Here is a 13,272-nt window from a genome sequence, read left to right as displayed (position 1 = left end):
TCTACTTGAGGATCTTCCAGGTCCCCTCTAGGCAGTCCTTTTCACTTTGTGACTGCTTTCATTGTTCCTGCCTCTAAACTTTGGCTGGCAAAATCCTCCCCTTTCTTGAACATCATGTAATCCCTTTTCTAATTCTGCAACCAGAAGGAATTCTCCCTTCCTTGAACTTCAAGGGCACTCGCCTTGCGTCTGCCTTTTAAAAGCACCTGTACTTGTTTCATTTCCCATGATATCATCTTTATTTGGGCATGTGTGGGATGGAGTTATGTTAAACCCCTCTCACCCAGTTTGACTACTCGGAGGCGTCGCTAGGTACAACAGAAAGTTTTAATTCAGTTTTTGCAAGAAGAGGGCCAACATAGTGGCTGAGCAGTTCAGAATAGAGTGGGCACGTGTTGAGGGTGGAAGGGTACCTAAAACACCAAGATGGAAGTACACTCCCCCCCTAAAAATGAATATACTGGAAAGGAAGCAGCTATTGACCAATGGTCAGCTTGTTTACATGTCAAAAGAGATGTCCCCCTTTTGATTATCATTTAAATTTAAATTTAAATTATATCATTTAATTTTAAATTGGGTTTAATAGTACTTGAATTAAATTTAAAGTTGAACTTAAATTCGTTTTTTTGGACAACCAACTATCATTAAGTTCGACTAGGCTTCCTGGGTGACTTCCTGAGACTCAGGCCTAGGGTTCGACTTTTCTGCCCTAGAGTCAGTCCTCTAGAGCATAATTTAGGCCTAGGGTCCGATCCACTCCATCTCATCGTATTTTTAAGAAATATTCATTCATTTCATTTGGGTACATGGTTTGTCTTCCCTCCCCTCCCACCAGATAGTAAGCTCTTTGAGGGCAGAAACCTGTTTATGCCCAGGACCTTGCATACAACATGGGCTCAATAAATGCTTTTGAGTGTGGATGAATGTTTTAAAATAGAGCCTGGAGAACCCCAGCCAGGGTCCATCTTCTCCACAAAGGGGCTGGCGCTACCTGGACAAACAGTGAGAAATGAGGGGTGGAGAGGTCTAAACCTTGGGAAGGAAATCTCCACCCTGAGCCTGCATGGAAAAGACAGAGATTTTCAGCTGGCTTCTTCCTCTTCTTCCACAAGACCTTAAATATTCGTGGCAGTTGTAACTACTATGAGAACCTGTTGGCTGTACCTAAATGCGACCGACTCCATCCAAGCGAGGTTTAAAGTAGAACTGGTGCCTGATCATTAGGCTTTGAGGGATCAGCAAGCCACTGTTTAGGAAGGACGGGACTGTGGCCGTCCATTCCCTGCCAGCAGAATCCAAAGCTGTACCTATCAGCTTAGATCGACATTTCTCTAGATCATCCCCCCTCCCCCATTTCCTTCTCTTGGGACATGTTTTTTCGGGGCCCAGGTGCTAATGGGAATGTTCCAAATGGGCCCCGTTCCCTTGGTGTGGGTCCCACACCTGGTTTGAGAGAAGACATCACTGTTGACACCCTGATTTGTAAGTTGACGTATGTGGGAAAGGAGAGATATTAGACTGACTCCCAAACTGAAGGTCTACATGATCTCATGGTTGTTTGTCTGAAATCTGGACAATGAGCCCATGCCAGGCCAGGACCCTGAACCACTTCCATTTGAATTGTCTTAGGAAGATCCTGAAGATCCCCTGGCAGGATGAGGTACCAGACACTGAGGTCCTTTCTGGAACCAAACTGCCGAGTGTTCCAACATTTCAACTCTACTGCAGAGAGCGCGACTCTGTTGGGCCGGCCACGTTGTTCGATCGCCAAATGCACGCTTGCCAAAAAGATTATTTTATGGAAAACTAACACGGGGCCAGTGCTCACAAGGGGTCAGAAAAAGCAATACGAGAACACTCTCGAGGTCTCTCTGAAGAACTTTAGAATAGATTGCATGATATGGAGACACTGGCACGAGAGCACTCAGCATGGCGTGCCCTCATCGGAGAAGGTGCCATGCTCTATGAGCAAAACAGAACTGAAGTAGTTCAGATGTCACCTCAAATATGCATGTGCCAGCCCTGTGGCAGAGCGTTCTGAGTCACATTGACCAGCTGCTATAACTCCGCTCTACCGTAGTGACACCATGTTGGCCCTTTGATATGCTAGACCTGTGCTTATGCTTGTTCTGTGGGCAGCCAGTTCCTCTCGGCCTCCAGCTCTTGATGCTTTCCAGCTTGGTGGGACTGGCCACAGTTCACTGGAGCCAGATTAAGAACCTGTGTTCACCTGTGTTAAGGAAGAGCCGTTGAGCAAAGGAAATTGGGAAGATGATAATGGCTCCCGAGTGCTTTTATATCCATCTTCTCATTTCATAAAGATCTAGACACCTGGATTTGGAAGGGAACATTGAGCTCATGCAGCCCAACTCACCTCTGAAATTTGAATCCTCTTAGCAAAGTAGAAGGTAATTTTGTAGTAAGTAAAAGAAAGTCCTGGTTTATATAGCAAATAGTAAACTTAGTGCTGGTACAGACTGAAAATAAAAACAGCTATTCGGTTAGTTTCAGTCATGTCCAATTTTTTATAAGCCTTTTTTTTTGGGTTTTCTTGGCAAATTGGAGTACTTCGCCATTTCTTTTTCCAGCTCATTTTGTATTTCTTTTTCTAGCTCATTTTACATATGAAGAAACTGAGGCAAACAGGATTAAGTGACTAGCTCAAGGGTCATACAGTATCTGAGGGCACATTTGAACTTTTAAGTTCCCAACTCTAGCCGCGGCTCTCTGTGCACTGCGCCATGTTGCTGTCACAAAATATAAATAGGCCTATAGTTTAAAGAATGTGGACAGGAAGTCCGTGGTACAACCTGGACTTGTCCAGAGCATGTTGATTCATTTTTGAGGGTGAATTACCATCCTTCCCATCTCGTTTCATAGGCTGTCAGGCCCAGAAGACTGGGGTGGGTGGGAGCTTGATCCCACTGTGCCTTTGGGATGCTGCTTTAGCCGTAAGCTTGAGTCTGGCCCAGCCCCCTTTCCCCAATGAAGAAAAACCTTAAGTTTTTCAAGAAGTTGGAGTCATTGGAATGGAAGATTCTGACTGCAGTGACTTTCTGTCCCTGCTCTGCTCTTCCCCTTGGCGAGAAACTTGGTGCAGAGAAGGTGCTCCCCCTGCCACAGTCCCCCTCCCCAAGCTCCCTTCATTTCTGAGGTCCTGCCTGTCTCTGAATCCCTGCCAGATGCCGGGCAAACAGCCTCTTCCTCTTCTGAAGCTACGACTCAAGTGGCCCTTTGATGAGACAAATCTGAATTTTAATCAGCCGGTCGCCCATAGCAAGGTGGCAGAACATTAAAATCAATCTTTGATGTTGTGGGAGAAAGAGAGGGGGCTCAGAGCCTTTTTTTCTTTTCTTGTTTGAAGCTGGAGAGAGGAACAGGAGCTTTTCTGGCTCATGAATACAGCTTTTTCTCATTAAATGGGACCGGGGTAAAATGGAATCTTCTCCCCCTTTGGGAAGTGACTCTTGGGTATGTGACCACAGACTCACGGATGTGACCATTTGGCTTTTGCCACGGGATCATCCCTTTGATTTTCACATCTTTGTTCTCCATTACCATCTTCAAGATGGGCCGGGATCACAAGCTGTTCGGTGGTGGCCGTCGCCTTTTGGCTCTAACTCTGATGGATGCAAGGTTGAGGCAAGAACATGGTCCTCTGTTGTCGAGAAAAGGCTTCTAGCCCGTGATTAACTTCTGCCATGGATACAAGACAAGGAGAGTGAGCATGAGAATGAAAATGGCCTCCTCTCACATGACCACCGGGGAGCTTTACCCACTTCTTCTCTTTAAACAGACCCTATCTTGAGAATCCCCCCTACCTGATACCTAAGGCGGGGGAGAGGAAAATTTGGAACAGGAGGTTTTGCAAGAGTCCATGTTGAAAAATTACCCATGCATATGTTTTGTAAATAAAAAGCATTAATAAGAAAAAAAGAGAGAATCTCCCCAATGGATCTGGTGTTATATGGAGTCTCCCACCCTTGCTCTATACGCCTCCCAGGAACACATCCCCTTAAGGCCACATTTTTACCAGTGTTTTCTCCTATCAGAGAGGGCCGGAAGGAAAGCAGCCATCCGCGAGTTTTTGGCGAATTTGCTTTAAGGGGCTTCCTTCCAGTTGCAGATTTATAAGAACTGATTACGGATCTGCTTCCCAGTGGTAGGCACTGGCAAGGCAAGGGCCAATATGGAAAAGGCCCCCCTCCTCTCAATGGGGCTTATCTTCTATTGGGGGAAATATAGCCTGGTCAGAGATAGGGAAATACAGTGAGGGCGGGTCCCCGGCACCCAAGGGGTCGAAAGAAGGCTGAGAAAGACGGGAGGGCCTTCCAGGAATAGGCAACTGCTTGGCCAAAGATTCGAATGTGGCCTGTGGAATGCTGGGTATTGGAAACAGAACAGAGGCCAGTCTGCATGCAACATGAGAGTCCTTTGTGGGAGGCAAAATGTGAAAAGCCCGGAAAGCTGATGAAGGCCAGATGGAGAGGGCTTTCAATGCCAGGGGAGATTTTTTTTTTTTTTTTTTTTTAAATTCACTAGGCAAAAAGAAGCTATGAAGCTTCTGGAGCAGAGGAGTGACATGTGGTCCAATGTGGACCCAGGGTTCTGGGTTCAAATCCCATCTCCACCATTTTGTGGCTTGTGCTGTCATAAAACAAATAGTCCCCGGTTTCTTTATTGGGAAAATTAACAGTTTGTACTGAAAACTTCTGGGATTCATTTCAGCTTTCAATCTGTGATTCTACAATCTGCCTTTCAGGAATGTAATGTTATAATGAGGCAAATAGAGACTTAATTAAAAAAAAAAAAAAAAAAAAAAAAGAATTACTGACTATCCCTGAGTTCATGCACAAGTCAGGATATCACCTGGAACGCCATCGGTCCTCTCCAAAATGAAGGATGACTTGTCTTCAGCACCTGGAACTTCATCCACGCACTCACTCATCCTGGTGCACCATCAGCTCACTCCATGGAACCAAAGACCTGGCATGTGGCCATTTGTGGCCCAGTGGGATCCACATTGTAGGCCTTGCGTGTGGCTGTTTATGGTCCCGTGGGACCCACACTGAGCCGTCTTTATCAAGGCGCCCTCCCATGTTGCTTCAGGTGACAAAGCAGCAGCAGGCCTCTGCAGAGCTCTTCACACGTCCTGCTCCTTGGTGCCACGGGGACGAGGTGGCCGGCTGCCTGCAGCGTACACACACGGCTGTTGTGCAGCAATAGCTGGGAAGGCTCGCAAGGAAATGCATGGAACAGCATGCGGCCTATTTATGTCCCTGAGTGGAATGGGCTAGCTGAAAAGCTCCCCTCCTTGGAAGCCTTCAAGCAGAGGATTCCCAGCGTGGCCTATTGGGGATTCCTTTGTAGGGATAGGTTGGATTGGGTAATTGCCAAGTCGAGATACCTCCCAACTTCAGTTCTGTGTTTCTGCAATACCAATTCAGTGGCCATGGGAAAGAAGGATGGAGAAGGGGCAGTCTGGAAAGCAAGAGAATGAATTCGAAGGTGATGGCAATCAATCCAGGGAGAAGTCACGAGGACCCGAACCAAAGTACAGTATGAGACAGAGAAGGAACCGGATGCTAGAAACGTCATCGAGGGAGAGTTAATAAAATTCGCTCCATTCATTGTATCTGGAGCATGAAAGAGAGAAGGAAAAATCAAGGATGACTCCAAGCTCATAAATGTGGAGGCTAAAAGTGATATCCAAATGAGGAAGTTAAAATCATTTCCTAATAGAGAAGTCGTCATAAGGATGTACACAGTTCTGAAAAAGAAAAGGAATCTCGCAACCTATTGAAAGAACGCTATAATAACAATAATAATAATAATAATAACAAATAATAGAAGAAACACCCATAAAAAACACTTCAGGAAATTGGCAAAAATGACAAAAGACAGGAAGACTCCACGGCAAAATGATTGGGAGGCAGGTAGGATTTATTTTCTAATTCCAGATTGCTTTCCAGAATAGTTGCAGCAATTCCCAACTCTAAGAATAGCCGTTAGAACTGTGAATTGCCGCAACCGGTCTAGAAAGCCGGGTGGAATTCTGCAGATAAAATGACTAAACTCCCCCTACCCTTTGACCCAGAGAATTCCAGCATTAGGCCTATATCTCAAGAAAATCATTGACAAAAAGAAAGCCTCCGTGTCCTCTGAACGTTTAGAGTATTGCTTTTGTGGCAGCAAAAGAACTAGAAGGAAAGTAGATGCCTATGGATTGGGGGACGACTGCGCAAGTTATGGGACATGAATTTAATGGACCAAGAAATGATGAGCGTGATGGGCTCTTTTTCTCCTTTTTAAAAAGTTCGGTTATGTGTAAAATGTATGGGATTAACTGTCATCAAGGGGAGGGAGGGGATAATTTGGAAAAATGAATACAAGGGATAATGTTTTTAAAAAATGACTCATGCATATATACTGTCAAAAAATTATAAATAAATAAAATTAAAAAAAAAAGTTCTGTTATTTGTAAAGGACGGTTTTCTAGGAGAAGAAAGAGGAAAGCTAGAGATAGAGATATCTAGCTATATGTCTCTCTCTATAATATATATGTTATATATGGAATATATGTTTCATATAGTTATATATAGATATGTGGAATTCATATTTAAACATGAAAGCACCAGATGTCAATAAAAATCTGTTTTAAAAAAAAAAATGAGAGTTAGGAGGGTGGGCTTACGGGGAGATAGGTGAGCAGAACAGAACTGGAATCCACACAGGAGATACCGTGCATAGGGAGTCCCTTTGTTGCCCAGAATGCTTTTCTTAACAACAAGCAGGCCTCAATGTCGGCACTGCATCACCGTCTGATTGGCTGCTTACCAAACTTCTGTACATCCAAGTCCTCTTGCCCCAAATTGCCATTTTAACCTGGGAATGTAGATACTCCGTCTAATCTAAGAAGCAAATGGAAATGGGACGTCCTTGCTTCTCGGCAGAGCCTTCCCAAGTCCGCTTCCCAGCTTTCCTGTGGTAACTGGGCCTCCTAGAGGAGGCTTGCCATTATGGCTTCATCTTGTTCAGTGGATTGGTGTAGGGGTGCTTGGGGAGGACTAACACCTCCAGCGTGGGCGCTGCTGAGCTTTTCATCTACCACTAGTGTCCCGTGTCACTCACCTGTGGCTTCAAGAAGCTCTGTGGCCACATGTGCTAAAATCAACTCAGTGGTGGGCTAAACAGACCTCGGACACATAGGTGGGCTGGGGCTGTCCGCCTCAAGCATGTGAAGCTGTCTCTTAACCCTTACACGCTGGTATCATTTTGTTGGTCTTAAAATACAAAATAAATAAGCAATAAGCACCTACTGTGTACAGAAAACTCTATAGCAATGCTTTGGAGTTTCAACATATCTTAAAGCTGTATGTAGTCCTGGTGGAGGTTCTTCGTGTGTCCTTTTTACAAAACACATTTTAATTTTTAAAACTTTTCAGTTGTTTTATTCACCATATTTCTTACACAAAACCTCTAATTGTTTCCTGACTTGGACAGTCCCGGTGACTGAGCCACCAGCTTCGTCAGGACTCACCTAGCAATTTTCCCCCCGTGAAGGAGGCGGGAGAGGGAGATAAAAGAACTGGGGAGAGCATCAAGGTCGAGTCCATCACTTTGGCTACAAGAAAAGAGGCCGTTTGGTTCAGGAGGGCTGCCCTCTCTCGCTGGTGCCCGTGGCTGACGTTCTCGGTGTCGAGCCGGGCAGAGGCGGAGTTAGGACCGTAGGAAGTGGCCTCCCGGGCTTCCTGGGCTTGATGGCCTCGCAGTCGTGTGCAGAATACCAATTGCACAGGTCAAGGCGTCCGGGCCCAGGGGAGCGGCGGCCAATGGCGGGAGAGCCTCTGGGCAGCGGGCCGCAGAGCTGATGCTTTTTCCTCCTTTTATCATTTGACACAGGGCTCGATATGGAAGAAGGTAAAGAAGGAGGGTCATGGCTTGGGATCAGCAAGAAAGGGAAGCTGGCAGCCCTGACGAATTACATGCAGCCAAAGCTTGATAAAGACGCCAAAGGCCGAGGTACGATGTGGAGAGGGCACGGGATGGCGCAGGGAGTCGTCTGGGGGGGTGGGGGGACTTCTAATAATAGCTGGCACAGAGAGGCTGTTTTAAGGTTTCTGACCCATTTTATATTGTTCCCTGTGAGGTGCCTCCCCCAGGTGCTCTTAGATCCTCATGTCCAGCTGGGGAAACTGAGGCACATGGCCCCCTCATGTAGCCTAAGTCAGAGTGAAGGTAGGAACCACCATTCTCTCTGGAACCCAAGTCTGGTGCTTTTTCTTTTTCTTTCTTTCTTTCTTTTTTTTTTTTTTTTTGCTGAGACAATTGAGGCTAAGTGACTTGCCCAGGGTCACACAGCTAGGAAGGGTCAAGTGTCTGAGGCCAGATTTGAACTCGGGTCCTCCTGACTTCAGGGTTGGTGTTCTACCCACTGCCCCACCTAGCTGCCCCCGGTGCTTTTTCTATCCCCTGTGCTGCTTTTGAAAAACCCAACTCTTTTCCATTCGTGGCACTGGCAGCAGCCTGCTCTGGGGCTGGGGACCCAGGAAGCTCAGGGAGATGGGCTCATGCAATGCTAAACCTAGAGCTGGAAGATACCTTGGGGGTCATTGAGCCCCTGCCCCTCCTATTGACAGATGAGGAAACTGAGGCAGACAGTGAGCTGCTCACCCAGCTCACAATGCCTGAGGCTGGATTTGAATTCAGGTTTCCTGACCCAAGGCCCAGTTCTCTGTCCGATGCACCTCCCTATAACTCGGAGGAAAGATGCTGGAAGCCCCATCGCGGCACCTTTCTCATACAGATCCCCATAAGATGGCAGCTCGGGGGCAACTGAGGCCATTGGTTAGACCAAGACCAGCTGATGACATAGTCATGGATTCCTTGAGTGATGCTCCAAGAGCTGAGCCTGGGGCCCACCCCGTGCCTTGCAGCCTGGGATCTCCCCCCCCCCCCCAACTCCCCGCACTGATCCTTCAGGAATACGCCCGCTCCACTTACCAGTGCCAGGTGTCCACACCTGCAGCCAGGGTGCCTCGGGCCCCTTCTGGATGCCCGTCCGGCCAGGAGGGGGCTTCATGTTGGTCTCCAGACCACTCCTCTTGACCACAGCCTGGCATCTACACTGGCTCCTATCCAAAGGCCTTGATGCCCTGCGGGAGTCCTCACAAACCTTGGAGTCACGTACTCTTAGTGGCTGTTCTACTGAGAACACAGCAGGGGCGGCCACGCTGGGGGAAGGGAAGCTCTGGCCCCTGGGCCATTTCCTTTTCCTATTCTGAGTCAGAGCTGCCAAGTTGAGAAATAATTCAGTTTGAAGTGGTCTAGAGGGGCTGCTCTAGGATGAGCCGAAGGCCGGCTTGGGAGACCGGGGACTGTCACTCAGGCAACGGGTGACACCCCCCCCCCCGACCTGTTGCCTCATCTACAAAATGGGCATAATTACCCTCCCCTGCCAACATCCCAGGGCAATTGTGGGATTAGAGAAGAGACAGATGTCAGAGCATGTTGGAAAGCATCAAGAACCAGACAAATGTAAGGGCCTGGCTGGCACAAAATGGCCGTTCTGTTCCTTGGAACTTAGCAGGGAACTTCCCGGGGCCTTTCCGACTCTCGTTCTGGGGTCTCGCTGGCCCCGTAGGCCCCGGCTCCTCTGGGTGATTGGGATGAGCAGGAGGCCTTAGAGTGCTGCTGGTTCATTTCGGGCTTCCTTTTTCCGTAGGTGAGCTCGTCACCCACTTCCTGACCACGGAAGTGGACAGCTTCTCCTACCTGAAGAAAATCTCCTCAGAAGCGCACCTGTACAACGGCTTTAACTTGATAGCTGCCGATTTAAAGTAAGTGGGTACCGCGAGCAAGCTCAGAAATGGGAAGGGGAAGATTGGACCAGTGGGGAGGGGGCCACACTGGGCCTCCATGCTCTGCTCGAGGCCCGCGCTTTTTCCCTAGTCTGACAAAATGCCCAAGAATGGGGCATCTAGACCAAGGTGCAAAACCTCAAGCTCTCTGCGTCCCCGGGGCCTCCTCCTCTGACACAGTCCCCCGCAGGCTTCCTGTGGCTGGGCAACCAGCCGGCTCGGGGAAAGCTCTACTTGTTAGGAAGATTTTCTCGTCATGAAATTTGCTTGGTGCCCACCTGCCCTTGCTGCTGGACAGCAGGAGCCCGTCCCCTGGCCAGAGCGCTCTCTCCTGTGTCTCTACCTCTGGACATGGTCCAGCACGTGCTCACTTTTTCCTTCGACCCTGGACACAGTCCAGCACATGCTCACTTTTTCTTCTGGCCCCGCCCCCATTTGGCCCATCCAATTCTCCTTCGGCAAGGCTTTTTAAAGTTTTTCTGTTTGCGGCTTAAAGTCTGACTTCTTTTCCAATTAACATGCTCAAGAGCTTTTCTAGATCCGCTCTTCAATTACTTCTTCACCTTCATTGATTTCTGGGGTGCCAGGGGAGCCATAGGATTAAAGAGAAAACACGAGTCAGCACAAGTAAAACTCAAACCTCTCCCCGGCCGTAGCAGCCGCTGGACGACCTCTGTGGGACCGGCTGCAGCCTGAGGAACTGTGCGCTGGGCACTGCCAGGGCTGGGGAGCCCGCCGGCCCTGCCCTCAGGGAGGCCACAGTCACCAAAGGGGCGACTCCACTTCTAGGGAGCGAGTGCCGGCCACGCGGGAGCCAAGGCCAGGCCGCAGCCACAGGCTCTGATGCCCCAGGAGAGGCTACAAAGGTACCGGGATCAGTCCAGATGGGACCCTGGTCCTCATTCAGCTCACAACCTACTAGGGCAGGCACAGAAACAGACAGCCAGGCGCCTTCCGCATCTCCCCCAGGAGGGGGAAGGGGAAACCCCGCCTAGAAGGGGCCCCCAGAACAAAGGGATGCTTCGCTTGGCTCCCACACCACCCATGGGCAGGGAGCACCAGCCACAGGCCATGACCTCCACGTTACTGAGCAGTCCTGTACGCTCCTGCCGGCCCGGCCCGCTCGGCTTTCCTTTGGGCTCAGGGAGCCAGCCTGAGCTGCAGCAAGGGGAAAGATAATGGCACGGGGCTCCTGGAACCTGAATGTCCTCCCCAGCTGAGGCTGGGATGGAAGCAGCTCTTCTCTTGGGGCTGTGCGGGGCAGAGCTCTTCAGTTCACCTCTGGGCTGCGGGAGAGGCTGAGGCACGTGAGGCTCTTCCCCTTCCCCCTTCCCCTTGGACGGGCCGGCTGGGTGACCTGGTGCCATCTGCTCTCCAGAGATGCTTCCGAGTTAACAGCATCACTTTGCCCCGTAATGGCCACTGCCTCCCGCCCTGCGTGGCCTTGATCCCCAGGGATTGTCCCCTCTGCTGCCCCCTCTCTGCAGTTTTCAGTCTCTCCTACTTCTTAGCCCTTCCCTGCTCATGAAACTTAATCTTTTGGTCTAACTTCCTGCTCTCTTGGCCCCCAGTCCAAGGGACCACGGTAGGAAGAATGATTTTCCGGGAGGTCTTAGGACCTCAGCATTGAGGAATCCCCAACGAGATCAACAAGTGAGTCTTCCCCTCCCCCCCGTGCTGGGACCGCACCATTCTGAGGGCTCCTTGTCCACCTTTGGTGTCTCCTGGCGCTCAATCGGGGCCTCAAGTCGCTTGCCCAGGAGGCGGCTGAGCTGGGCTGAGGCTAACCGAGGGCATCAGACCTGTCCCAGACTTAATTGGAAGGTCTGCCCAAAGTTTAGCCATGAAAACATGGGCGATGTATAGAAAGGCTAGGAGACAGAGTGCTGTGGGACCCTCAGGAACGAGGGGTCTGGGACTGCAGCGATCTGAGCTCCCGCCACCAGAGCCAGGCTCGGCTCGGCTCCAGGATGATGTCTGAGAGTCTCTGTGAGCTCAGAAATTCTCCCTGAGTAAGGCCTCCTCCTGTGATAGAGGACGACGCTGGGGTTGAGAGATCACGGGACTTGACCAGAGTCCCATGGCTGGAAGTGTCCAAAATAGGCTGAACGAGGACTTCCTGGCCCCAGGCCCCAGATCCCGCAGAGTCGGGCAGTGACAGCAGGACATGAACGGGGGCTTCCCGACCCCAGGTCCCAGATCCCGCAGAGTCGGGCAGGGACAGCAGGACACGAACGGGGGCTTCCTGGCCCCAGGCCCCAGATCCCGCAGAGTCGGGCAGTGACAGCAGGACATGAACGGGGGCTTCCTGACCCCAGGCCCCAGCTCCCGCAGAGTCGGGCAGTGATAGCAGGGACATGAACGGGGGCTTCCTGACCCCAGGCCCCAGATCCCGCAGAGTCGGGCAGGGACAGCAGGACATGAACGGGGGCTTCCCGGCCCCAGGCCCCAGATCCCGCAGAGTCGGGCAGTGACAGCAGGACATGAACGGGGGCTTCCTGACCCCAGGCCCCAGATCCCGCAGAGTCGGGCAGGGACAGCAGGACATGAACGGGGGCTTCCCGGCCCCAGGCCCCAGATCCCGCAGAGTCGGGCAGTGACAGCAGGACATGAACGGGGGCTTCCTGACCCCAGGTCCCAGATCCCGCAGAGTCGGGCAGGGACAGCAGGACACGAACGGGGGCTTCCTGATCCCAGGTCCCAGATCCCGCAGAGTCGGGCAGGGACAGCAGGACATGAACGGGGGCTTCCTGACCCCAGGCCCCAGATCCCGCAGAGCCGGGCAGGGACAGCAGGACATGAGACCTGAGCAGTGAGAGAAATGGGATAAACTAGAAAACATTGAGCTGAAGAGAAGGAAGCTCTGGTTCTCCTTGGCTGGTTCCACGGTTGGTCATGAGTGCCTCCCTCGGCCACATCCCCATTCCTAAAGTGGCAGCTGTCCCCCGCAATACCTCCAGGGGTCATTCCGACACCGGCGCTCCGCAACTCCGAGTTTTCTTGGTAAAACTCGGCATCCTCAATGAGAAGAGATGACCAGAGGAAACGGCCCCCGTGGCGTGAATAGCAGTGGAGCTTTTGAAGACATGACTAATTAAACAACAAACGTGACAGCGGCTTTTGTGGAGGAGCTCCTGGGAGTTCCAGACCTCGGAAATGGGACAGGAGATTATAGAACTGCTGCCGATTTCAAATTACAAGAGAAAAGTGAACGTGGAGTGAGTGAGATGAAAGGAAGATCAACGGAGAGTGAGCACAATGGTAATTGAAGGAACTGATAGAACTCTTCCTTGGCAAGTGAAAAAAGGCAGGCTGGAAGTCTCTTCCCAGCAGTCCCCAGGTCAGGCGAGCGGGGAGCACCCAAGTGAGCCAAGATTAGGGTGGTTCAGGGTAGGACGGAATGACTTTTGGA

At 50.5% G+C, this 13,272-nt stretch overlaps 1 protein-coding gene across 5 annotated transcripts in view; it reads left to right on the top strand.

Annotated features, from left to right (window-relative positions):
• TANGO2 (transport and golgi organization 2 homolog) overlaps nt 1-13,272 on the top strand; it is a 148,487-nt gene that overhangs the window by 89,723 nt on the left and 45,492 nt on the right. For all 5 annotated transcript variants that reach the window (XM_074292867.1, XM_074292857.1, XM_074292830.1 and 2 more), the window contains 2 exons: nt 7,903-8,022; nt 9,725-9,839. In XM_074292867.1, the coding sequence (XP_074148968.1) occupies nt 7,911-8,022; nt 9,725-9,839 (227 nt within the window). In that variant the 5' untranslated portion in view covers nt 7,903-7,910. The remainder of the gene's footprint in view (nt 1-7,902; nt 8,023-9,724; nt 9,840-13,272) is intronic.

The sequence above is a fragment of the Sminthopsis crassicaudata genome, chromosome 1, assembly GCF_048593235.1.
Source record: "Sminthopsis crassicaudata isolate SCR6 chromosome 1, ASM4859323v1, whole genome shotgun sequence".
NCBI lineage: Eukaryota > Metazoa > Chordata > Mammalia > Dasyuromorphia > Dasyuridae > Sminthopsis > Sminthopsis crassicaudata.
Note: the sequence above shows the minus strand (reverse complement) of the source record. Positions and strands in the feature narration are given on the sequence as shown.